At 51.7% G+C, this 23,862-nt stretch overlaps 8 protein-coding genes across 8 annotated transcripts; 3 read left to right on the forward strand and 5 right to left on the reverse strand.

The window, feature by feature from the left end:
- Window positions 1–137: 137 nt before the first annotated feature.
- M409DRAFT_24937 (uncharacterized protein) lies at window positions 138–2,008 on the forward strand (the record flags this gene model as incomplete). The annotated part of the gene is made up of 2 exons (XM_033807462.1): window positions 138–320; window positions 380–2,008. The coding sequence occupies 2 exons, from the start codon at window positions 138–140 to the stop codon at window positions 2,006–2,008; spliced, it is 1,812 nt and encodes a 603-aa protein (XP_033665425.1).
- Window positions 2,009–5,105: 3,097 nt separating this feature from the next.
- Window positions 5,106–5,849, reverse strand: M409DRAFT_56377 (uncharacterized protein; the record flags this gene model as incomplete). The annotated part of the gene is made up of 1 exon (XM_033813275.1): window positions 5,106–5,849. One exon carries the CDS (start codon window positions 5,847–5,849, stop codon window positions 5,106–5,108), a length of 744 nt encoding a protein of 247 aa, XP_033665426.1.
- A 572-nt stretch (window positions 5,850–6,421) lies between these two features.
- M409DRAFT_37044 (uncharacterized protein) lies at window positions 6,422–8,338 on the reverse strand (the record flags this gene model as incomplete). Its single annotated transcript, XM_033810661.1, has 4 exons — window positions 6,422–6,739; window positions 6,798–6,882; window positions 6,934–7,920; window positions 7,971–8,338. The coding sequence occupies 4 exons, from the start codon at window positions 8,336–8,338 to the stop codon at window positions 6,422–6,424; spliced, it is 1,758 nt and encodes a 585-aa protein (XP_033665427.1).
- A 2,240-nt stretch (window positions 8,339–10,578) lies between these two features.
- On the forward strand, window positions 10,579–12,182 carry M409DRAFT_56379 (uncharacterized protein; the record flags this gene model as incomplete). The annotated part of the gene is made up of 3 exons (XM_033813276.1): window positions 10,579–10,658; window positions 10,742–10,767; window positions 10,816–12,182. The coding sequence occupies 3 exons, from the start codon at window positions 10,579–10,581 to the stop codon at window positions 12,180–12,182; spliced, it is 1,473 nt and encodes a 490-aa protein (XP_033665428.1).
- Window positions 12,183–13,358: 1,176 nt separating this feature from the next.
- M409DRAFT_56380 (uncharacterized protein) lies at window positions 13,359–14,384 on the reverse strand (the record flags this gene model as incomplete). The annotated part of the gene is made up of 1 exon (XM_033813277.1): window positions 13,359–14,384. One exon carries the CDS (start codon window positions 14,382–14,384, stop codon window positions 13,359–13,361), a length of 1,026 nt encoding a protein of 341 aa, XP_033665429.1.
- A 1,659-nt stretch (window positions 14,385–16,043) lies between these two features.
- Window positions 16,044–17,879, forward strand: M409DRAFT_24941 (uncharacterized protein; the record flags this gene model as incomplete). The annotated part of the gene is made up of 6 exons (XM_033807463.1): window positions 16,044–16,383; window positions 16,435–16,548; window positions 16,602–16,734; window positions 16,785–17,253; window positions 17,309–17,522; window positions 17,572–17,879. 6 exons carry the CDS (start codon window positions 16,044–16,046, stop codon window positions 17,877–17,879), a joined length of 1,578 nt encoding a protein of 525 aa, XP_033665430.1.
- M409DRAFT_67698 (uncharacterized protein) lies at window positions 17,839–19,851 on the reverse strand (the record flags this gene model as incomplete). Its single annotated transcript, XM_033817516.1, has 4 exons — window positions 17,839–17,894; window positions 18,136–19,287; window positions 19,411–19,691; window positions 19,754–19,851. 4 exons carry the CDS (start codon window positions 19,849–19,851, stop codon window positions 17,839–17,841), a joined length of 1,587 nt encoding a protein of 528 aa, XP_033665431.1.
- Window positions 19,852–21,058: 1,207 nt separating this feature from the next.
- On the reverse strand, window positions 21,059–22,363 carry M409DRAFT_24943 (uncharacterized protein; the record flags this gene model as incomplete). The annotated part of the gene is made up of 1 exon (XM_033807464.1): window positions 21,059–22,363. The coding sequence occupies one exon, from the start codon at window positions 22,361–22,363 to the stop codon at window positions 21,059–21,061; it is 1,305 nt and encodes a 434-aa protein (XP_033665432.1).
- Between the last annotated feature and the right edge of the window lie 1,499 nt (window positions 22,364–23,862).

Below are 23,862 nucleotides of genomic sequence, written 5' to 3' on the forward strand. Positions count from 1 at the left end.
ACTCGTCTGTTTGAGCCGCATAATATGGCAATATTCTTGGCTGAGGCTGAGCTGAGTCGTGTAACGTCACAACTGACCTCAAGATCCTACTCAAAGTGCATCTGCCAGACTGGAGACCAAGGCCCTAGCCTGTAGAGATGGCAATCGCTGACTTCAGCTATCTCCTTTCCGCCCCCTTCGTCTTTGCCACGCTCTTGCACGGCATCAGCGATGTAGGATTTCTCGGCACAGCGCTGGTCACCATACTGGTCATCGCAAGCTTCCAAAGTGTGTACCTTCGTAAGGTCGAGATCAGACTGCGTGGTTGTGAGAGAGAAAAGGTATTATGTTGCGGTACGATCTTCTGGGCGCGAATGTAGTCTTCTGACAGCATTTCTAGAAGTCCTTGAAAAAGCAACTGTCCGAACTCACCGTACGGAAAGAATCCCGTGACTGTGAACTGGTGCACGAGTATGAGCTGTTGCGCGAGGAGTGGAAACAGTTGAATGAACGAATTGCCGAGGAAGGCATGCAATTCGAAGAAGGCAATGCAGCCCTGGAAGACGAAGTGAGTCCCAAACAGAAGCAGCTACCGCTGCTCAAAGAGTCCAGCAATATCAAGGCACGTGAGTTCAAGGAAACAAAAGGCGTCGTTGGTGTGGAAGTAGGAAGCTACTTCATGGTCGAGGATACCAGAAAAGCCGAAGCGTCCAAGACGAATGGCGAGGTCACGGCTGAGTCTAGTAGCGAGGAGGACTCCGATGAAGAAGACTATGCCGACTCCTCAGACGACGAAAAGTTTGCCGTCAATGCTGGTAAGGCCAAGGCGGCTACTGACACCAACGACGAGATCTCCTCTGATGAGTCCTCCGCCGTGTCCTCCGATGATGGCAGCGAATCAGACCACAAAGCAGAGGCTGAAGACGACGACGGTGACTCCGAATCCCATGAATCTGAGGTATCTGTTGAAGGAGCCCAGCCGAGCGAGCCCTGCTCGCAGTTCACAAGCTTGTTCAGGACTCATCCATACTCGGACCGATTCCTACAGGACGAAAAAGCGATTGCACGACTTTTGAACAAGTACTACGCGGCGAAAGACAGTATCAGGGCTTCTGGACCCAGCACGTCCGCGGAGCAAGAGGAGGCCCAGCAGAATACGGCCCCGGTCTCGTTAGAGCTTCAGAAAGAGAAGAAGAGGTGTATTGAAGCCTTGAGAAATGCACATATGGAGCAGACTCTGCTTGGTGTATTGACCACCGCCGCTGAACAAGATCGCAACCAGCAATTTGAGGACCAAGTAGAGATTTTGGAAAGAGCACTCAAGAAGACAGTCACTGAGCTTGATAACAGAAGGGAAAATCTCTGCGAGGTGTTGCGGGCAGCATTGTACGAAGGCCGGAAGCTTGGGAACGTCGCAAATGCTTTGGAAGCCTACTTGAGAGCCACGAGTGAATACAATTTCGTGCTGACTTTCAAAAATTTGTACTCCGAACCACAGCATGAAAAAGCCTTACGCAACTTAAGATCTGCGAGGGAAAGGTTGGATGCTTCATTCAACGATTTGAGTGGAGATAGTGTGCTCCGACTCTTCGATGAGACCGACGTGACCTGGCTTCCTCGAACAGGAGCTGGTATCGTTGCGTGGATCCGCGAAGCCAATGATCGCGCTGAGCGGTGGTCAGGCAGCCAAGTTGAGTCCAAGATGTTGCAAATAATACGTCTCCTACCGGTAGCTAGGCCTACTAGTTGTGAGGTGGCGGACCCCATCCATGAAGAACATGGCCATGCTCTGCAGAACATTGAAGATGGGATCGACGACATGCGCAACGTTAACGATGGTGAGGGAGATATTTCCGCTGACCAGACACGAGATGATATTGCGGTTGACGTTCATGATGGGAATCCAGTAGAGGTCAAACAGGAGAGCGCTAAGACGAGGAAGCAGCGGGAGAAGCGCCAAGCAAAGCGACGAGCCGCAAGGGAAGCAAAAGCAGAAACAGAAAGACTGCATCTGCAGACGCTATCATAGTCTCGATCGATGCATCGTTTCTCGGCTGTGAGTTTCTATCCAACAAAAGGGATACTGGACAACGATGGACTCATATTCCTCATCTTTCAGCGAGGCTGTAAAGAAGCGCACGCTAGCAAGAGCCGTCTGAACCTTATACAGCGTAGCCAAAGCATAATCCTTGTCCATCTCTTCACCTCACGTCCTTCTCTTGACTTCAACTTGAATTTCTTCATCCACGGGCCGAGTTACATGTATCTCCCTTCAGCGGACGAGTCCAACAAGTCCCAGACCAAGCCAGCACCGAGGCCGACATTTGCCCCGATCGAAGTCCCAACTACCATACCCGCCAGTCCGGCATCTTGTCTCAAGATCCTGCTCACGACCGCGCTTCCCAGGGTGAAGGCACATAGTGTAGACGCTGGTCTTTGCTGCTGGACCCGGGTGCTTATCGCGAAGCAGAATATCAGGGCAAGTAGGCCGTGAAGAACCAAAATCGCAGGGCTCGCATCGTGAAGGCCTATTGTCTGTACTGAAATCAGTCCTTCGACACCAGCTGGAATGGTGGCCGATCAACACTACCTTCCATACCGCAAACCCCGCTGCGCTGGCCAGCCAAGCTGTAGCGACGATAGCGACATCTGCTCTATGTGGGATCGACGCCCCCGGCACTACGCAAAAGTTAGCACATTAACTGCCCTCCTTGAGTGCAGAGATTCGGCCGACCAGAACTCGTGACACCGACCCGTATGTGATCTTCCCTGGCACTCTTCTCGAGCATGGCTGTATCTTTATATCGCACGCTGCAAATGAAAAGCTTTAATCGCAAGATGATGGATATGAACTTGGTGGAAACGAACTTGTTGAAGAAGTGGGCGGTGACGGGAAGAATGTTTGCTACCATCATGAGGTGACGTGGACTAGAAGCAACTCAGCTGCACTTGGCATTACCATCGTCACGTTGGTCAAGTCCGCGGTCTTCTTCTTCGTTCGCGCTGGGCTTCCACGCCACTTTCCTTCGCACCGACCTCAGCGTGGGCTCCTCCTTCACGTCCCGCCTTGCGCTTCATAGCTGCTCACTCATCGCAGCCACCGTCCTCTACCATCCGCATTCCCCAGGGCTGCTCGGTGTTCAGAGCTACCAGCTCACACATCGTGGCCGACCGATCGCCTACTACCCTCTTTGACGCAAACAGAGAGCTTGCTCGAGGTTCCGTCTCGGGCACTAAGTGCTGACGATTGGCACTCACCTGATTTAAGATGGAACTCATCCTAAATACGTTGCATGGTGCGTCTGCAGTCGTGCTCGCACTTCCTGCAAGCCGCGATCAGCGCCTAGGTGAGCTACTGTACGTCATCTATGAGGCTACTACGCAAACTTCATGTTAATGGATTTCCAGTTGTATCGTCACATGGGTCTTGACCCTCACCGGCATCATATACATCCACCGAGAGATGGTCAAGAAGTCGGTGAGCTCTACCCCGTTTCCCAATGAGTCTGCTAACTGGCGTAAAGAAGCCTCATATACAACATCTTCGTAGACCTACTTCTTTACAGTATCGTCCTTGCGCCAGATCCACCAGACAAGAACTCTCTCGCCCTCCTACCTGTCATCATTAGCTCGGGCATGGTCTTCGCGAACTGCATGATGATCAAGTGCGAAGCCATAAATAGACAATTTCGAGATTGGAGAAGAGGCCGTGCACAAGTTGCACGCGATCTCGAAAGACAACAAAACTTATAGGAGGAGCGGTCGCCATTGTGGGAGATGCGGACCCGCTCTCGCATGGCTGTCTTGACCAACAACAAAAATTGGGTTCACAAAGGAGTTGTATCGAGCGTCAAGGGACCGATTAAGCGTGCAAAAACGTCGCGGGAAACCGCAGACGAGCGGGCAGGGGAACCCGTCGACTGCTCTCGGACTGCTATCGTTGCAGGACAGAGAGCATTTGCTTGGACCACCTTTCCGTTGGACTCGCTGGACCGGGAGCCTGGACTCGAAAATCTCAAAGATCATTTCATCTCAAATCTATCACAACTTCCGCAGGTTTGATCCTCGACGATCTATCCAAACTTTCGACGAATGGGCAGGTCACATCTAACAACAGTCGGCCATCTCGACAATGTCTCTAGTGCATTCTGCACGGAGAGACGTTCATCAAGTCGACAGTTCTAGCTTGGCTGACCTTATCATGAACATTGTTGGGCTACGATCAGTTGCGGCAGTCATTGCTGGATCGGACCACGGGACCGCCGAGGAAGACTGGCCATCTTGTCTGGGGTTACAAGGTCTGCTTATCATACTGACACACCACAACGAACTCGACGTTTAACTCACCGATGAAGTCTCAACGGAGCGATAAGCTTAGTTGAGTCTCCAAAACCTGTCTCAAGAAGCTTTAGGACCTGGAGTGTCCGGAACGCTGACAACTTGAGACGCTCATCAGGGGCAACTTCTGGACATCTACCTTGACTCGGATCTTGGACGGACTTGCGAGATTCTTGCCGCTCACGGAGGTCCGAATGGGATCTTTGGGAGAACGGAAAGCAACAACCGACACAGTCGTCTTCGACATTGTCGCAGTCTTTCAAGATCAAACTTGGGACTGGTCGAGGGCAGCCCCGTTGGATTCGAAGACTTCAGTCTTCGACCATGATTCCTTTGTATCCATTTCCTTTTACGAGTTTCACTTTTAGCGGCATGCATGCAAGGAGCTGATGGAGCTGATATACTACGCATGGGACTTGGATTGGTTTGCGAACTTCTTGAGATACCGCCGACTCAAAGGCTTTATACAGTGTAGAATCACGATCACGGTCTCCAAACAACCATCGAGGGTCGTCTCTGTCTTGCTAAAATCTTCTTCGTCTTTCCTCACTGGATACCGTGACATCAAGCTGTCCTTAGTCCAGGCACAGAGGAGAGCCCCGAGGTCTGATACGTGCTATATCGATACGATGAAGCGGCAACCAAGTGATCAATCACGGTGTTCACGCCTTCGCGTGCCATCCCGTCCATGCCGCATAAGAAGCGAGGACAGAGGTAAAGCTCTGAGTCCCTGTGAGACAGGTAAACAGATCATCAACCAAATCCTTTCAAAATTCCCGCGACAAAACTTATAAATACATTCCAGGCCTCCAGCTCGACGTCATCAGAACAGAGTCGCTCCTAGGACCAATGCTCATCTCCTCCTCCAACGCAAGATGCAACGCTTCCAAGATCTTCGTGAGCTCCCTTCGAACGTCGTTGTCCCTCTCCTGTTCAAAGAGCACACTGGCTCGCACCACGTACCATTTCACAGCCCCTGCTTGCCCTTCTCGAATGTCCTCCATATTGCTCTTGTCGAGTTGATAATCCCAAGGAATACGAGCTGATGGATTACAGCCCACGCACCACGCTCTCAATCCGGAAGCGACGTTTGCTCCACATTTCTTCATCCGTAGAGTAATCGTGAGATTCTTGTTTGATTGAATAGCCTCTCGTGCCGCGTTTTCCAAGCCTTTGATAGCTCTCAGCAGCTGAGAGAAGTCGAAGTCCAGGACTTTGACATTGATCTTTGCACCGCGTATCAAGATGGGGAGGTATTCAGTTCGGACTTGTCTTGAGGACAACAACAAGCCTGGGATCGAGAGGGAAGACGAGGAGGGCTTTTTGTTGCCCACAAGACCTTTTCGATGCTCCAACAGACACAAGTCGGTCTCGCGTGCTGCCAGTTCATAGATGTCGTTTCGCAGCTCGGCCGGAAGACTGAAGAAGCCTGTCCTTGGTGTACTCTGTGCATCCGTCGTGAGTACATGGCCTGTGTTATCTTGCTGAGGCTGAGGTTTGATTCTGCTGCTCCGTCGAAATTTCTTTAGCATGATTGCGAGCGCTATGTACTTCTTTGGCGCTCTGGCACGCTGAGTGAATCGTGTAACTGTATATGGTCCTCCTGCACAGGAAGGCTGGTTGTAAGAAGGTAGAGCTCGACCTGCAACAACTTCACTACCCCACTTGTCCTCTTTATAGCGAGCTGGAGAGTCTAGACTAACAGCTGCTGCCTCACTGCTCATGCACACATGTATCACGACGCCACCTAGCTGCTATTGGCCGCGTTGCTATCAAGCTCGCGAGTGTTCGCCATTGACAAAGATACTTCGGCACTACCTATGCGAGATCCTCGTATATTTTTCAATTGACATTACTCTCTTCCGTCACATTTGTTCTAATTTATTCCCATCACGAAGTCAACGCAAGGCGCATCCATGGTCCTGCTTTCGCTGTTTACAAGCAGTCAGCAGCCTATGGGCATGCCAGTGTACGTTTTCTCCTCAAACATCTGCTGGTTGTATTTTCCAGCCTCGACTCAACAATCACTTTCGTCTCGCCTTGACAGCTCATCATACTTATATGATTGACTGCTCTGTAGGTCATAAGTCAACCACTCAAACATCTATGTCTCGTCCACGTCCGGCTTCTCGATGTCTTTCGCTTCAGCCTCGTCTGGGCTGTGGTCAGGCTCGCCGAACTTGCTTCTCTTTCGCAGTCTTGGGCCAAATATAATGAACGCAAGCGGAATTGGGACCATGATCGCGGACAGACAGCCGAGTAACGTTCCTGCCCATTGGATGCCGAGGTTGTCAAACATCTGGCGTGTGAATAGGGGGAAGCCTGCTCCAACCAGGGATCGTAGGATTGTATTGGCCGCAAACACCGATGCTGCAAAGCTGATGTAACTATCTATGAGATAGTTAAAGCATTGGAGGAATATCTGACATCGCCACAGTCAGTGTTTAGATCCAGGGGGGCGGGAAGGTAGGGATACGTACACAGAGGATGCCGAAGCCAATGAAGACTCCAGAAGCAGTGGGTGCCATCCAGTGGATCGACGAGGAGAATCCAGTCCATCCAAACCTGTGACTTGTGAGCATGGTAGGACCCCAGACATTATAGCGGCTTACTGACCAAAATATGCCAATCGTAAAAACAACGCCCCCAATGATGGCCGGTGGGAGGCGCCATTCAGGAATGGGCTGGTCATTATTTGCTTCCAGCTTCTTAACATATCCTTTCTGTAAGCATATGATGTAGAGGCCTCCAGCGGCCTCTCCCACGATAAGACCGAGAAACGGCAGGCTGCCAACTCCTTCTCCCATGCCGTGCACACCCTCGAATACAATAGGATAGGCGCCCAGAAGAGCGTACATCAGACCGTAGATGAAGGACATATACAGGGTTACCAGCAACACTAAGGGTTCCGTGGCCAGCATTCTTATCGGACGGCTAAAGTTGTTCGTTATCAACTGATGGAAATCAACTTCAACTTCGTCCTGCTTCGAATGGATCGCCCAGTTCCTCGTGGCCTTGCGTAAGGCCTGCGCTTTGGCAACCAGAATTGCCGGTGGGTATGATTCCGGAACGAAGAATACCAAGCCGATCAAGCCCAAGAACCCCATAATCGCACTGATATACATCGTCCAGCGCCAATGGATCGAGCTTATTGTGATGAAACCTCCAATGATCGGGCTGAGGAACGGGCCCACGAAGACGGCCATTGCGAAAGCTGTAATTGCTATGCCACGTTGTGCGTTATCAAACATGTCTGCAAAGCACGCTGGGACGATGGATAGGGGACTGGCTCCAAAGAATCCAGCGAAGAACCGTGTCAACATGAGTGTCTGAGTATCTTTGCAGGTCGCACTACCGATCGTGAAGACACTATAGCCGAACATGCCAATGAGAAGAGGTAGGCGGCGTCTTTTCAACTCGGAAAGCGGAGCCCAAAGCGTTGGTCCGGCAGCAAATCCAGTGACATACAGCGAGACGCCGAGAGTCGCTACTTCGACGCTGATGTGGAAATGGTGTCCAGCCGCGTCAACCGCAGAGGAGAATATGGCACTGGCAAAAGACGCGGTAAGCGTGCAGTACGACAGAATGACAGCTATGACGAGTCTAGACATCGATCAGCTCACATATAATTTACATCCATAGAGTAAACGCACTTCTTCCTCACAACCCAATTGAACGGGTGCATAGGATCATCATGTCCAGTAAATTCAACAACGTAACTCTCATTGTCGATTGCCGGAGGGCAAGGCCTCCTGTCGCCGAAGGTTGGCCAGTCTTCTCGTGGCACTGGATCTCGGTATGATCCAACAGTATATTGATGTTGTAGACGACGTGTGGCAGGCCTGTTCAAATGACTGTAATGACTACCAGTAGTCCTGGCCTTGATCAAATTCTCGACTGGTCTTCCGTTCGTTGTCTGTTGCACGCCCTCGTGCAGTGTTTTAGCTCCAGGTGAATGACTGGCGACATCTTGCTGAGCGTCCCATTCTGCTGCTTCCAGGTCGCGATCGACGGTGTCCATCGTGGCTGGTGCTCTACGTTCGTGGAAGTGTACAGGATGTTTTGGTCAGATAGAGATGAGACTCAGAGGCCGAATTGTGTACTTTTTACGACGCGATGAAGGGGGCTCGCAACCGGATACTACGGCGTTACCCCTTCTGTATGAGACCTTATACTCTGAGACGGGATATTCACCCACAGAGCCACTGCTTCCGATTAGTTCGGCATAGGCAGGCCCGGCATCAACACGTAAATCTCGGGCGCCGGGATGGAGTTTCAATGGATCGATGTGTCCAGTGATCTCGGTCAACTCAATCACAATCAATATCGAATTGAATTGATTCATTAACTCCACTCGATCCGGCCTGTAAATTGATTGACGTTGATCAACTAATAGCTGGAATTACTCAATACTCAACTAATATTGATTGAAATTGATCGAGACAGCCGTTACTGCCTATTTAGGCAGCCGTTAGGCCCCTGAACCCCTAACGGCGGCCGTGCACACGTGCTTATTTACGTGTTTGTTACGTGTTTTAGCGTGGTATAACGGCTACATCCCTCAATGCCAAGCAATCACATTCGATCAATCAGTTGCAACTAGTTGCAATGTGGGCGAATCAGCGAGCAATTCAATCAGATTAGTGCCTTAGATTGATCTGATTGAGTTGATTCATAACACTGGATGTGTCGCTACGCCATAATACGCTTAACGATAGGAACTGTTGCGGTTGATCACGCGCTCTTCTCTAGATTACAACAGCGCAAGGGTCATCTGCAGTTGCCATCGGCTGATCAAGATTACAGGCAGGTTACTGTAGCTCTCAGAACACCCGATACCGCGATACTAAGGCTAATTGCTCTTTCCATTCAGTGGTATCTGACGGAAATCAATCAAAGGTGCCAAAGCAGAAGACTTCACAGTGTACTGGCATGACTGAATCGAAAATTTGTATTTCAGTCTCCATGGTACTCGACGCGGATCTCTGTATCTCAAGCCGACCTTCGATGCCCTGAGTGCAAAATTAGAGTCTTTGCACGATAGAGACATCTGTCAAGTACTGTCCGTTTAGGGGTATGTCGGCCGAGTGCAGCCTTCTCAATCAATGCAGCTCACCTCCTGAAACATTGCTATCCACTCACTCTTCATGTTCCGCGACCTTGCCAAAATCGGCAATTCCGCCTCATCCGGCCGGCCAACATTTCGCTGCGCGGAATTGTGTTCGTTGTAGCAACTACAAGAGACCGGAGGACATCCACGGACATCTACCGCAGGCGAAGACACGTGCGTGTAAGCCGGCTAACATACTAAGAGCAGCCCGTGGTGGATATTCTGACCGCGTCTAATGCGTCGGGTATGGCAGGGCGAGTTACGGTTGACACTCGCAAAATCCCCTCGCCCGCTGTAGCCGAAGTATCCTCGTTGGGCTGCAGCATGTTCTTGTGCCGTTGGCTCGCATGAATCACTAAGCCTGTCCTTAGAATTGGACGCGAGAGAGGTGATACGGCACTCACAACAGCGAGGTCAGACCGGCGACAACAGCAGATACTTGTGGAAACTCTCAGCTTCGGTTTTACACGGTCGATCTTGTTTGACTAGTTTCTTGATCGAACGATTCTGTAAGCCGCATCGGTCTCAATCACGGGTTTCCTGGATACTGACTATAGCAGAGATCGAGATGCAAGCAGACCTAGCTTTGGACCCCTTTCAACGCCAATCGTTCGATGCATTACCCACGCAAGGCCCGCGACCGCGGCTGCAGCTTACCTGCGAGCCATGTAGACTATCCAAAATAAAATGCGACCGAGGTCTGCCGACCTGTGAGCAGTGTCGCAGGCGCTCCAGAGGGGCTTCCTGCAAATACAAGGACAGGATATCATACAACGACAATGACACTCTCAAAGCTAGGGAGGAGTTGCAGCGACTGAATATTATCATCAACACGAGAAAGCAAACATTAGCAGGGGCTTGGTGTAACGAGAGTCCCTCTTCGTCCGATTCGACTGCCACGGAGCAGGCTGGCAGAATGATGGGGAGTCTGAAGTTGGGTAAAGATGGACAAACTCAGCTCAAAGCGCCATGGCATTGGGAGTCCATCGTTGACGATGTAAAAGCGAGAATTCTGCCTTTTCTGATCATCGTGCACAGTACTGATACCGCCACAGATTGCTGATATCAAGGCATACGTTGAGGCCGAGGTAGAAAATTAAGACAATGCCCACAGAACCGACATCTTAGAGCCCATCGATGTTCACTTGGGTATGGCTTCGACATTGTCACAAGACGAAATTCTGTCATTTTTACCGGAGAAAGGCCACATGGATGTGTGGACAGCAGCATGGTATGTCGATTACTTTCACATTTAAGGTTTGGCAAATCGTGTGTACTTAAGCTGTTGACTGACGATGTGGCGACTCCATCAAGGCTAGATTCAAGGCATCAAACCCGAAGTAAGTCTGCCTCACAGGACATGGAACCCCATACTAACGTGTCCCAAGTCATTGTACACCGACCCACATTCCAACTGCAATATTATACTTTCTGGGATGCTCCCCCAGAGGTTGACGATGCGTGGCTGGCATTACTTATGTGCATGGCCAGCATGGGTGCTCTCTTGACAGGCCATACAAACGAGAGCAGGAAAGACTTAGAAGCCGCCGAATTTCTACGACGCCTCGCGGCACATGTGCTGATCCGAGCCAATGTCAGCGTAGTCCGGCCGTATCTAATCGAGGCCCTTCTGGTATATGGTATCACTTCAATGTACACCCATCGAGACATTTTACCAGAGATGTGGCACCTCACCAGCTTTATCACGCGCTTGTGTTTCCAAGCTGGTCTCAACCGGGAGGTTCCCAACTCCGTCGATCCTGGTTTCAGTCCATTTACAATCGAGATGCGTCGGCGGGTCTGGATGACCGCACGAGACCTTGATATTTCTACTAGCAGTATCTCTGGCAATCCAAGCTCTATTGATTTCAGACTTTGCGACACCCATCCCCCGGCCAATTTGACGGACGTGGATTTCTCTCCCATGCACATGAGCCCAGTACGGCCTAAGGAAGAATGTACCTTGGTCCAAATACAGATATGTTACTCGCGAGTGATTGAGGTCCTGGGGAAGGCCACAACTCTCTCTCATTCCGTTACCTTGCCATGTCGAGAAACGATCGAGCGACTGGGCATTGAGCTTCAGAATATCAGAGGGGAAATTCCGGAACACCTGCTTGTGAAACCTCTTGAAGAGTATTCCCTCAATCCGCCATCGGACATTATGTACCGCTTCCGCTTAGAATTCGCATTCCAACGAACGAAGTGCGTGCTTTATCAGCGCTTTATGGGCGGCAGGCTGGACATGAAATCAGTTGAATGTATCAATGCGGCCGAAGCCATTGTGCAATGCTGCAATGCGCTACCCAAGATCGTGAATAGCGGGCATCAGTGGGCACGATTCAAGCTGTTCAGCACTCGACACATCCACGACTTTCTTCTAGCAGCAATGCTGCTATGTTCAGTAATGAAGCGCAAGTCACCGAAGAAGCCGGAGCGTACCCTCGTTGGCCGGTCTTTGATCTCAGTCTGCGCCGGATGGTTATCGACCGGGCTCCTATCAAACAGACTGAAGCTTGCAGTGGAAGCCATCTTGCGATATCTGGCCAGTGGGTATCCTGAGCAGTCCCATCCTACTCCAACAAGCCAGGACATGAATGTGACTGGGCCATCGTTCGATGTTTGCTCATGTGGTATTCCTGCCAATTTTGCTTCGGCAGATAGCTCTTTCAAGTTTGACACTTCCGGTAGAGATGGGTTCGTGTTCGATGTAATCGCAAATCATACCGGCGGCATAGGGAGCCTTTTGCGATGATGGGGCTCTTTTGCAAGTAGTAATATCTATTTCCATTGTTAGCGAATTGAACGGATGGATATTAATCCAGTATGAAGAACGCGAAGTAGACTCCATCACCATCCCTTTTTCATGCTGTACACATTCTTTGATACGTCCCATCGACATTTTCGCACAGCGCAACGATTGAAGTTAAGGGAATGTGGTGAACGACGTGCGATAATGGAGCTCGCATGTCACCCTTTAGCAGGCTTCACGAGTCCCTTTCTCGGCGGGAACATTCCTTGTCGCGGTTCTCATGCCGACCAAGGGTCTCCTCGATCGGAAGTCTTTGGAAAAGAAATACTTGGAATGATAGTGATGAGATCACTGCAGCGGAAGTGTGTCCGAGAAAAGTCAGAAGTGAGCGTTGCTATTCCGTGCTGCGCATTGACCAATCTGTACAAGGCTGTGAAACCTGGCGTAGAGTGCGGAAGCTTTCCGCCCATCCATTCACGGGCTCGATGAATCTCCTGCAAGCCTCGAGCAAAGTCCAAAGAGTTCTGAGGAGCGTGGCAAATCTCGAAATCTTCTCTTCGACAAACTTAAGTGGTGAGTCAATCTTTTCGGTCACAACACGGCCTTTAATGGAGGCCCGATTTTACACCAGGCTCCGACGCGTCGAATTGTTCATTCCCTTCGAAAGCGCCTCACACGGCCATTGGCCTTCAAAGTCCATTTGCGCTCTATTTGTACTCAATTCGAAGTCGATACTAATGCGAGTCTCGATGACCACCATACGGTACTGGTGCAAAAAAGACAACTCCTTGTCGCACGGTGAGAACGCCAAATGTCTAGATCTGGACATCTAATTTCCAGCTCTTACAACTCAAGCGGCGGTATGTGTCTCGAATACTCTCGTCGACGGAATATGTCTACCTCAGTACAGAGGACCCGCGAAACCACGACCCGACGAAAAGAACATCGACTCGGACACGGACGCGAATGCGCAAAATGATACGGCGTTACAAGAGGCGGATCATGATTCTGAAATTGTTGAGGGGGCAAAGAATACATGACATACACGCATCTACTACCCTCAAAGCAAGGCAGCAGGGCTTTGTGCGCCGGACAAGATGCGCAAGACCATGAAGAGACATTCAATCTATTCAATCAAACGCGTTTTGAGTGGCTACCGAAGCACATCTAAAGACTCATTCAAGATTTTGCTGAGACATATTGGGAAAAGTCGAGATCCAACAGACTCTGAGATGCATCAAAAGCGTTAGTGCCTTGCAAATCGGGCACCCAGGGGAATGCGTCAATGATGTTGTGGGTGTCTGCGTCGAGGGTTGCAATGTTGAAATCGAAGTTGCCAGTCCCACCCCAGATTGTGGACGCGTGCAAGTCGGACATGCCGAGGCCGTAATCAAGATTCGAGGGTTCCAACTGTGCGAACTCCCATTCCATAAAGCTGTTGATTTGGCTCTCCGGGTATGCCCACGGTGCTGAGAAGAATATTGGGTCTCCACATGACTGTGCACGCTCTTGCAGCGGCAACTGGAGAGATCTTGAGAAGGGTTGTTCGCCTTCAGGGGCATGGTCTGCTGCTTGCGCTTTTATCGGCGACCGCGACACGATCTGTTCTTGAGAGCTTGCCGGTGTTTGGAGACCGTGACACGTGTATGGTACAGGATCCTGGCCGGGGTCGGAGAGGCTGGTGGTCGAGTCCGTTCGTTGTGTGACTGGACTACTTGCGGGTGGTGAACGCGAACGGCTCTTCTGGGAACTTTGTTCGAGGAGGTTTTCGTCTCTGCGACAGTCCTGTTTGGCCTCCAGTAGATCCAAAGCGGTCAGGATATCGTGAGTGAGAGGATGGCCGTTGACATCAGGCAGAGTCGCGCCCTTCCACGCGTCTGCCACTGCCAATCGGTTGTACATCTCTCGTAGACCAGCAACAAGCTGTGTCTGTTGCTGCTCCAGCGTCTCAGCATAACCCTTGGGATACACTTTATCGGACGATCTTTTGCGTCCACTGTATATGTCAGCCTTTGCAAAGTTGACAATCCACAAGTATACGCACTCGAACGTACAGACAGCATTGTCTGCTTTGCATCGCGAACACTGGGAGATGCCTTCACACTTGTTCTTCTTCAATCTACATCGATCGCACGCTTTGCAGACGCGTCTCCTGGTCGTATAAGGAATGAAGTTTTCAGACGCCGATCGCTGTGTCTGAGTCATCTTGATGGCAAGCAGTTCCGGCACACAGTTCGAAGGGGGTATTGTGTTGATATTTTTTGAAACTTCGAGGTTCAAACGGTGCTTATAAGGTACTTGAGCAGGGATTCAATAGTTCGGTGAAGAGACATACTGCATCTAGGATGTTTCCTGACTAGGTAGCTCGGCCGAACGAGCAATATGTGAGCAAATGTACCCGGGTGTGAATGGCGCCCTTCGTGCATTAGTTTTCGCTATAACTAAGCCGGAGGATCGCAGAACAGACTTGAGTAAGCATTCATGTGCCATGGATGATCACTTTTCTTGCCCTACATGCTTTCCTGCTCCCGATATTTGGATTTGACTTTGTTCACTTTGTTCACTTTGATTTTGATGATGTCGAATCTGTTTGGGAGTTCTGAGGCCTGATCGCAACTCACATTACAAGAAACTCTCCCTTATTTGTGTTGCTGAATGGTTCGCATGGTCAAAGACGTCTATGCGTCTCTAAGCCGAACGGCTAATCAGAATCCCCGGGAAGGCTGACAGCAATTCGGCTTAAAGACCATGCTGCGTCATGTATCCGGCTCTTCGTACTGTGTCGGCACGAGATTATCAGGCCGGGTTCCCTTGTGACCACTGCCCGCAAGGTAGCCGTTCGTTATAAGGGGCAAGTGGGCCCGGGATCCATGGGTAACTAATGCGAAACAATATTGGCAAATGTCACTACCACATTCGCTTGTGCTTGATGATGGAATTGGACCGTTTCTGTATAATAGCAGACGAAGAGTACGGGTCTAATTTTCGGCAGCCCGCGAGCATGCATCGCATCGAGAGATGGTACCGTCCACATCCGCTATCAAGTAGAACGTTGGCGTTGAGGGCCAAGTTGCACTTCTACATCAAGCCTGTCGGTACCGTGTTCACGGCTACAGTGCGTCGGCCGGGGCCCGCGGCGGAATACGCACATGCTGATCTGCATGTATAGAGTCTTCTTTGGGCTGCCACTGATCCACTCGAGGAACGAGGCCGCAGATGCCGGATGCCGACACGACGAACCATACTCGTATATCATTTCCACTGGACGAGACCGACCGGATACAGTAGGCACTTTCGGATACTCGCCAACGTGCTATGCAATTTTTCTCCCCGAGACCTAAGAATGTCTTGCCGGTAATGTTTATCACGTCCGCGTAAATCGTAGCACTGATTCTTATCTGAAGTGTCATAGGCAGCCGATGGCGTTGTCATACTAAACAACTAATCCATTTCGGAGAAAACCTGCTTAAGATTTGTCCGTACTTTTGCTCGGGTAATGGGAGGCCAAACAGACCGTGGCACACAAAGGCTGTGAATAAGCTCAGACCACACCGTGCTCAAATCCAGCTAGCTCCCCCAAGTTGGTCTGAGGTCTGAGGTCTGAGATAGCTCAACCTCACCTCTCTTGAAACTGTACATGCTACGAGGAATTGTATGTACAGCCTTTTCTTACATTTCCGACCAGAATTGTAGACCGAAGGTACTCCACAAAGACTGCGATTCCATCTCAAACCATGCTCTGACTAGGACTCTTTGAAAGCCGCGGAGTTCAATGAACCTTCAAAGGGCTTTCTGCATATGAGTTCGAGTAAAAAACTCCATCGCTTGGACGCTCAGTGATTGGCCTTTAGGCCATCATATGCCATGGATGACAATCCACCTAGCGACCGGCAAAACGACGAGGACGCAAGACATAATGACCCCAGGCCCAGATCTCCCCACGACCAAACCCAGAGAGAAGCCAATGTGGCTGTCCCAGCCCTACTATCTGTACTTCTCATGACACTACTCAGCGTCAGACTCATGTCCCTACCCCTAAATCGGATCTTGGAGTTACGCTACTGTCTATCCTACTACCAAGTCCACGATCCAGCCAAAATTCCTGCCCATGGCGAGATTCCTGAAAGCGACTGTAAGTTGGAGGATATTCAGCGGAAGCTTGGCTGGATGATGGGCGCTTTGGATACGGCGATGCAGGCTTGTGGTCAGAGACTCTTAACCCCGTTTGGTAACGTGAGACTCACAGTGATGATAGATCTCGTGATCGCCACGCCGATGGGGTATCTCGCGGACAAGATTGGGCGGCGATTGGTGCTCGCCCTGAACTGCACAAGCACGGCCGTCCTTCTCATATGGATCATTTTTGTCGGTGCGTTTCATGTGTAGGTCCAGAGCATTTGGCAGCTGCTGACTCGCATGTAGGCGGAGTTCAATCAATTCCAACAGCGGCAATCCTCGCAGGGCCTTTCCTGTCCCTGTTCGGCGGAGGCAACAACGTTTTCAAGTCAGTGTCAGTTGCCTTGATGAGCGACCTGGCTGGGACAGAGACTCAAAGGTCCGTACTGTGACATCTGAGCCATGCTCTGCACAAACTAATCACACCAGGACGACCTACATCTCGTATTTCCTGTCCACGGACTATATTGCCTTGTTAGCTGGTCCAATGCTGGCAGGAGTTCTCATGCCGCATGGACTACTGCTGCCGCTCTGGACAGGAGTCGTACTCATCGGTCTTGGACTGCCGCTTTTGAGCCTGGTGCCGAAACACAACTCCAGACTTAATAGATCATCGCCGCCCTCAACGAGCTTGAATGACTGTATTGACGACCGCGAACAGAGGCCGCTATTGCATGAAGATAGAATCGCCGCCGAAACAGCGACAACGAAACCCCAATTACAGCAGCCAAACGCCCATCGTACTATCAATTTCTTCGCCGAATACACCAGCCTCATCAAAGCCTCCCAAAACTTCCGACTAGTTCTCTTGGCTAAATTTCTCTCTTCATTCGCCAGTTCGTCCTCCAACATTCTTGCTCTATACATCACTCTGCGTACCGGATGGAGCTTTGCTGAGGTGCGCACATCCAAGACATATTGAGCGGGGCCATACCCTGGGCTAACAAGCTCAGGTCGGGTACATCTACACCCTCAAAGGAACAATCAACATCCTCCTCGCTGCCGTCATTGTCCCGACCTGCGCACGATACTTCACTGGCAAAGTGTCCTCGGACCAAGGCTCAAACTTCGTTTTCAACCTCATCTCCACCAAACTAGCTCTACTAGCCTCCATCATCGGCGCCATTCTAGTCGGACTCGCAGCAACCAAACCAACAATAATAACCGGTAATCCCACCAACACCTCCCACTCACTCTCAACACTAACATCCCCAAGCCCTCTGCATCTACGCCCTCGGCTCCGTCCTCCCCATCTTCATGTACGCCATCGCTCGTTCGCCCGAGCTCGGCGTCCTGGACGAAAGCAACGAAGGGAGTGGTTTTACTGTCCTCGTCGTAGTGCAAGCTATCGGAGCTTTGCTCGGCGCTCCGACGATGGCTGCGGTCTGGGTGCGGGCGATTGAGATGGGAGGGCGGGGTCTTGGATTGCCGTACTTTGTTTCTGCGGCTGCTTATGCGGGGGCGCTGGTGGTGATGCTTTTTGTTACTGGGGATGGTAGGCCAGACGCTCGACGGTTGGACTGACGACGGGCCTTGGAGCTGTAGGCTGTGTGTCTAGAGCTTCAATTTTGGCACAAGGTTGGGACCTCTCAACCATTGCAGAAGAAACAATCATCATTTTGAGATACCCCGAGAACAACATAAACCGGCTATGTACCGTTACCTCAAACCTTCTCCTTATGCACATCAAACCCCTCCCCCTTCTTCTCCACCCCCTCAGACTGATTCGTACTAACCCTGCCCAGTCCCACCTCAATCTCCCCAACACTCTTATTCCGACGATGACTCGCCGCCAAACTCGCCGCCCTGGGGTTGACACTACTCTGCCTGCGAACCTCCATAACCTCCCTCTCGACAAACTCCGCCGGCCGCTTGCTACTGGTCGCGACTTTATCCTTGAACACGAAAATATTCTTGTGTTCGCGGAAATAGCTGTCGATGTCTTCCAGCGTTCTGCCCGCGGTCTCTGGATAGAACAGATAGACGGTGGGCACGAAGGAGGCGTTCAGGACCGTCCAGATGACGTAGAACTTCCAGTGGAGGGTGTCGATTCCAATCGGGGTAATCTCCACAACCATGAAGTTGAAAATCCAATTCGTGGCCGTCCCCAACGCGGCGCCCTTGTTCCGCATACTGAGGCCGTTGATCTCCGCGGGAAACAGCCACGGCACGCCCTGGAAGCCGATGCCGAAGAAGACGTAGTAGAGGAAGAAGAAGGCCACGCTCGCGGAGGCGAGCTGCTTCTGCGCGATGGTGTCCCCCTGTTCTTGGCGGAGTTCGGAGAAGCGCAGGAGGATGGTGATGAGGAGGTAGCAGAAACATTGGCCGGCGGCGGCGTACATGAGCATTTTGCGGCGGCCCCAGCGTTCGACGTTCGGGATGCCGATTAGGGAGAAGAGGAGGTAGGAGACGCTGTTGCAGGCGGCTAGGAGGCGGGCCATGCGGTTGTCGAAGCCAACGGACGTTATTAGGACCGTAGGAAGGTAGTAGCTGGTCACATTGATACCAGATAGTTGCTGCATTGCCTGGGCGCCCATTCCCAATATAATGCGGCGGAGGGTGCAGGTGCCAGCCTCGGAGCCTTGCTTGCCCCGGACGAGATCCCGGATACGGACAGCATGTTCCAGCTCATAGGCGGTGGAGTACTTGATCTCGTTCAACTCAGTTTGAACGTATGGGTCCTCGATTTCAGTGCCCTCGATATCCGCCAAGATCTGCTCCGCCTCGTCGACCCTCTCCTTCTGGACGAGCCAACGCGGAGATTCTGGCAGCCAAGGGACGGTGGCGTAGAGGATGACGATGAAGATGAATTGGAATGCGAGGGGGAGGCGCCAGGCCACGGCTCCGCCGACGAATGAAAAGCCGAAGGTGACCCAGTTTGATAAACTGAAACCGGCGATATTGAGGATAAGTTCGATAACAATGAGTTTCCCTCACCAGGCGGCTTTGCTCGTCTCGGCTTGCCAGGGAGGAGCGGTGCTGGTATTCATACCTATCAAAAAACATCATTAGCAACGTCCACCACACCACACCCCAGAACGTCGTCAAGACTCACCATTCCCAACCCCAGCCACAATCCTCCCCACAATCATCTGGGGCACACCATACGCCGTAATCTGCAGAATCGCGCCAATGGACATAATCGTCGTGCCCAGCAGAATGCTCTTCTTCCGGCCGAGGATGTCGCCGATGAAGTAGGCCAGAATCGCACCGAAGAAGCATCCGATGTCGTAGATCGCCGTGACGGTGCCGAGGAGGGAGGAATTGTCGCGCAGGCCGAGGGTGTCGAGGAAGTCGTCGGTGACGACGACGCCGCCGAAGACGCCTTGGTCGTAGCTGGGGTTGATGTCTTAGCATTCGTGTCTCTTGAAGGAGGTTTTGTGGTCGTTTTCTCTTACCCGAACAGAGTCATGTCAGTTCCACAGGCGACCGTCACCCAAAGCGTAAGCCATCCTCCCCTGAGGCCGAAATATCGATCGTTGCTCAAGCCAAACATCTTGAGTGAAGCCACAAGACAGATGAGATTGAAAAGGCTATGAAAACCTCAAACCCACCAGACCTTACCTCCCATAATATATGCTACTACTCCCACGACACGGCACCCAAAAAGCACCTACCACCTCACCCTACAGCATCAATCGGGCCACAAGGACCCAATCGCTACCCACCAGCCAGATTGGTGAAACCATAGAGCAGCATCGACGAGGCACCATGACGCAGGCCCACACAACTCCAGATTGACCCCGTGCGCCAGAAGGACACTTTCGCGGGGTGAAAGAGCCACACGGCGTCAAGTGCGGTCTATTGCTCGGTGGCGTCTCGGCGGTATTTTTTGAAGGGAGACCTGGTAAGGTGGGAGGTACGTACCCGTCGTCATCTCTGGAGGCCCGGGGAAATATGCTTGTTGGAGCTTGGCGGGGTTTGACGGGTTCTGATGGGGGATGATGTCGACTTCATCTCATTGTCCTCCGAGTTGCGGAAAAGAAAGTCAACTTATATGCTGTCAGCGGTGTCTATGCACATACTACAACTCAACGACGCTGCAATGAAGGTATTTGCGATCTAAGCAACCCGTGCTCAATGCACGTCTACCCCGCAAGTCAGGCCAGATCGACACATCGATGGAAATGCAGGGAAGCAGCCGTGGTTCTGGGGTTGTGATCGCGTGACGTACTGTATACTAGCATACCGGAGAACGAACGGCTTTGCATGTGTATGTGTGTACTCATCTGGTGGTGCAGTCTGTTGCGGACTTGCATTCTGACATGCATTTGTTGAGATCTATGTCGCGGTCCTATTGCGAGGCTGACGATCACTTCGATGCCGAACAGCGGCAACTGGCGGCATCCTGAAGCGGAGCTGATGCCGCGGCTCTCTGAGCTTGACAATTAAGCCATCCCAGGCAAGGCATGTGCTTAGGCTTCCTCCTTAGTGATTAATGTGACGCTTGTTGCATTTTGAGGATTCAGTGTTGTCTCGCGGGCCAACCTCGTCTAGTCGAGCCTCGTACGAGCTCGCGTTCGGCTGCGGCAATACCATGGCAGGACCTTGACTCAGTCCCAGTTTCGCTTCGGTGGCCGCAGGAGAAGCTATTGGCGCCTTGTGTACTGCGGTCAAGGCTTGATTCCGATGACAGATATGATCAGGCTTCCCGTAAATGATCAAAGTGGAGATTCGCAGTTGTGTCCTCGTCACCCACTACATCAACCACCCCTCCCAGCCTGCGATCCCAGAAGCGTCACCCCGGCAAGAGCAGCTCCAATATGCCCAAAATCTGACAGTCTCTTCCGCCCAAAGATCTGAACCTCCTCTCCATGCGGCCAGACTAATGTTCCAGTCCGAATGGCGAGGTATCCAGCAGCTGCCAGGGAGGCCGCGAAAGTGATGGAGATGGAGGCTAGGTTCCTGTCGAGGAAGGGGAATTGCTTCGCATCGTGCAGCTGCAGCTGTGGTGTGCCGAGGATAGGGACTTGCTCCCACAATGCAGTGCGAATCTCTGCGAACGTCTTGCTGAAAGACGGCGTATGTGGCAGAGTGTAAGGTAGAGACATCTTGCCTGCCTGGCGGTGCGCGATAGCCTCCCCTTTCGACTTGCACTTGTACAGTGCAAGAACATCATCCACATCCGCCGTGAGACCCAAGAGATCCCGTATCCGCTCCGTATACCTCACCAAACTCTTATACTTCCTCTTCATCGTCGTCGCCAGCCAATCTTGCGGCAGCTGCGGGAAAAGCATCATAGACAGATATCCGTACAGCAGACAATCCACCACGGTAGGCTGCTCAGTGCCCAGCAGATAATTCTCATCTCCCAACACCTCTTGCAGCGGCTCGAAAAAGTTCTCCGCAATCGCATGCAACTTAAACACAGCAGAATGCTGCGGCTGCTGCAAAAGGCTCATGACCGTCTCTTTCTTCGGCAGCAACAGACTCGCTCTCTTCTGTGTCTCTGCTTCGAACCCCGGCTCTTTGCCCACACCCTCAAATCCGGGTGGTCGGTGGCTCATATCCTCATGAACATTATCGACATCAATGCTCGAAACACCAAGATGCTCCGTCCGAGTCCTCGCTGCGGTCCGTCGTTTCGGCGGGAGTGTGTAATTCGCATGCCATGGCAGGATTTTCGAGAATGCAGGTCTCGTTGCGAGGCGGTAGTTCTCGAAGCCGACGTAGAGGGAGATGTCGAGTAATTTCTGCGCCTGAGACTCAATGAACGAGGTCAGGGCTAGGGAGTCCGCTCGTTGGTGAGATGAGAGCTGCGAAGTCTCGCTCGAGATGCGCTTGTGAGCGAAGTGTCGGGCGATGTTGTTGTAGCCGGATATCTGCGCTTGGCCGTCGATGAGGAATGGTAGACGGTGGACTTGGTCGTGGGTTGGGACGAGGCCGTATTTGTCGCGGACGTGAAGCTGCAGCAGCGCTACCGCGGCATTGCACTCGGCGTCGATGGAGGGGAGGCCGAAGGCTGGTCCGAGGATGAAGAGCTGCATTGTCCGTTCTTCGGCTTCCATGGCGATATGCACTCACTGCAACATTGAAGTTGATGGATCAGAAGGATCAAGTTGTGCATGTCGTATCTCAGGAAAGAGCGAGGAAAAGCTCCCTAGTCCCAAAGCTAACTAAGTACTCTGGAGTGGTCTGACAACCAAGATCTCACAATCTGGCCCACTCCCTTCAACATCACTTCTCCCTTGCACAACAGCACTTCAAGTATGCAGAGAACAGGAGCATTTCCAGGTTCCCTACGTTTCAAACGATTCCCTTGTGCTAAACACGTCCAGGGCTTGCCCTCTGGATCGTGCGTCACCCTGCGACATCCAACTTGCACATCGCTCGGTCGGACAATGTTCATCGCTGTGCAAAGATATCTGCACGATAGGTATCGAAAGACCAGTATTCATGGAAACCCAGCACTTGAGTGCTCGCAAAAGCAATCCCCGTCATCCACATAGGTACTCATCTGTCCCGGCACAAGATTTCCTTGCTCGTCCATCCGCTGCTCTCGCAACGTCTTCGCCTCCTGCAAAACTAATCGGCAAATTCTCGACGCCCTATACGACGAGATGTTGTTCGTATCCTTGCAGGTCGTCTCTATCGACGTCCTCGCGGAAGGCGAGGTAGCTTTCTGTGATCGTTCTCGGAGTCGTAGTAATACAGTGCTGATGCGATGATGTGTTCGTTTTCTTGACCTTCGATGGCATTATACAGATGTTCATTTCCAAACGGATACAACTTGCTGATGTAGGTGGTAATCTTTGCTTTGCTGTCTGGACTCAAAAAGTATCATACGATGTAACGTCCTCTTAGGAAAGATAATGCCTTCTCCAGCGGAACAGGCACACTTCTCCAAAGGGACCTCGCTTGAAGCTAGAATTCGAGAACGGGCGTGCAAGATAGTGAAAGAGGGAGGGATGATCCAGGTCGAGGACTTTACCATCCGAGCCAGAATGCCAATCCTGCTGCCAATCGTGGACATTTTCCAACCTCTTTCGGCCTTCTGTTAGTCGAGCCTTCGTTGTGCCTCTCTCCTGAACCTGCTTGGCATTATCGCGAAGCTCAGCAATGCACTATGGACTGTTCGAGTCTCGATACGAACTTCCTTGAGGCCGACCACTCACGAAATCGAAAAAAGCCTCACTAACAGTCTTCTGCCTCGCCTCCCTGGGGAGTGAAGCAACAAGCATGCACCTCATGTAACGGACGGGCGAGTGGTGAGCCCATAGCGCGATGCCCCTGGCGAAAGGGCTCTTCTTCCTCAAACAGTGGCTGCTGGCGCTTCGTTTCAGGGCCAACAGAAAATGTTGGCCATACCCCTGCTCTTCCAGACGCGCCAGAGCACCATTTCTTTCGGAGCTAGCAGCGTGATGAGCTTTCGAGGAACCGGCTCGGTGCAAACCCCCTGGCTGGCCTGAGTGACTGGTGAAGGAGAAGTGAAACACGGTGGACTCTGTGGGCTGTGCGTTTGAACACGGAAAGTCCACAGAAGCTAAGCCACTTTCTGTGCTTGCGC

Source organism: Zasmidium cellare (genome assembly GCF_010093935.1).
Source record: "Zasmidium cellare ATCC 36951 unplaced genomic scaffold M409scaffold_25, whole genome shotgun sequence".
Taxonomy (NCBI): Eukaryota; Fungi; Ascomycota; class Dothideomycetes; order Mycosphaerellales; family Mycosphaerellaceae; genus Zasmidium; species Zasmidium cellare.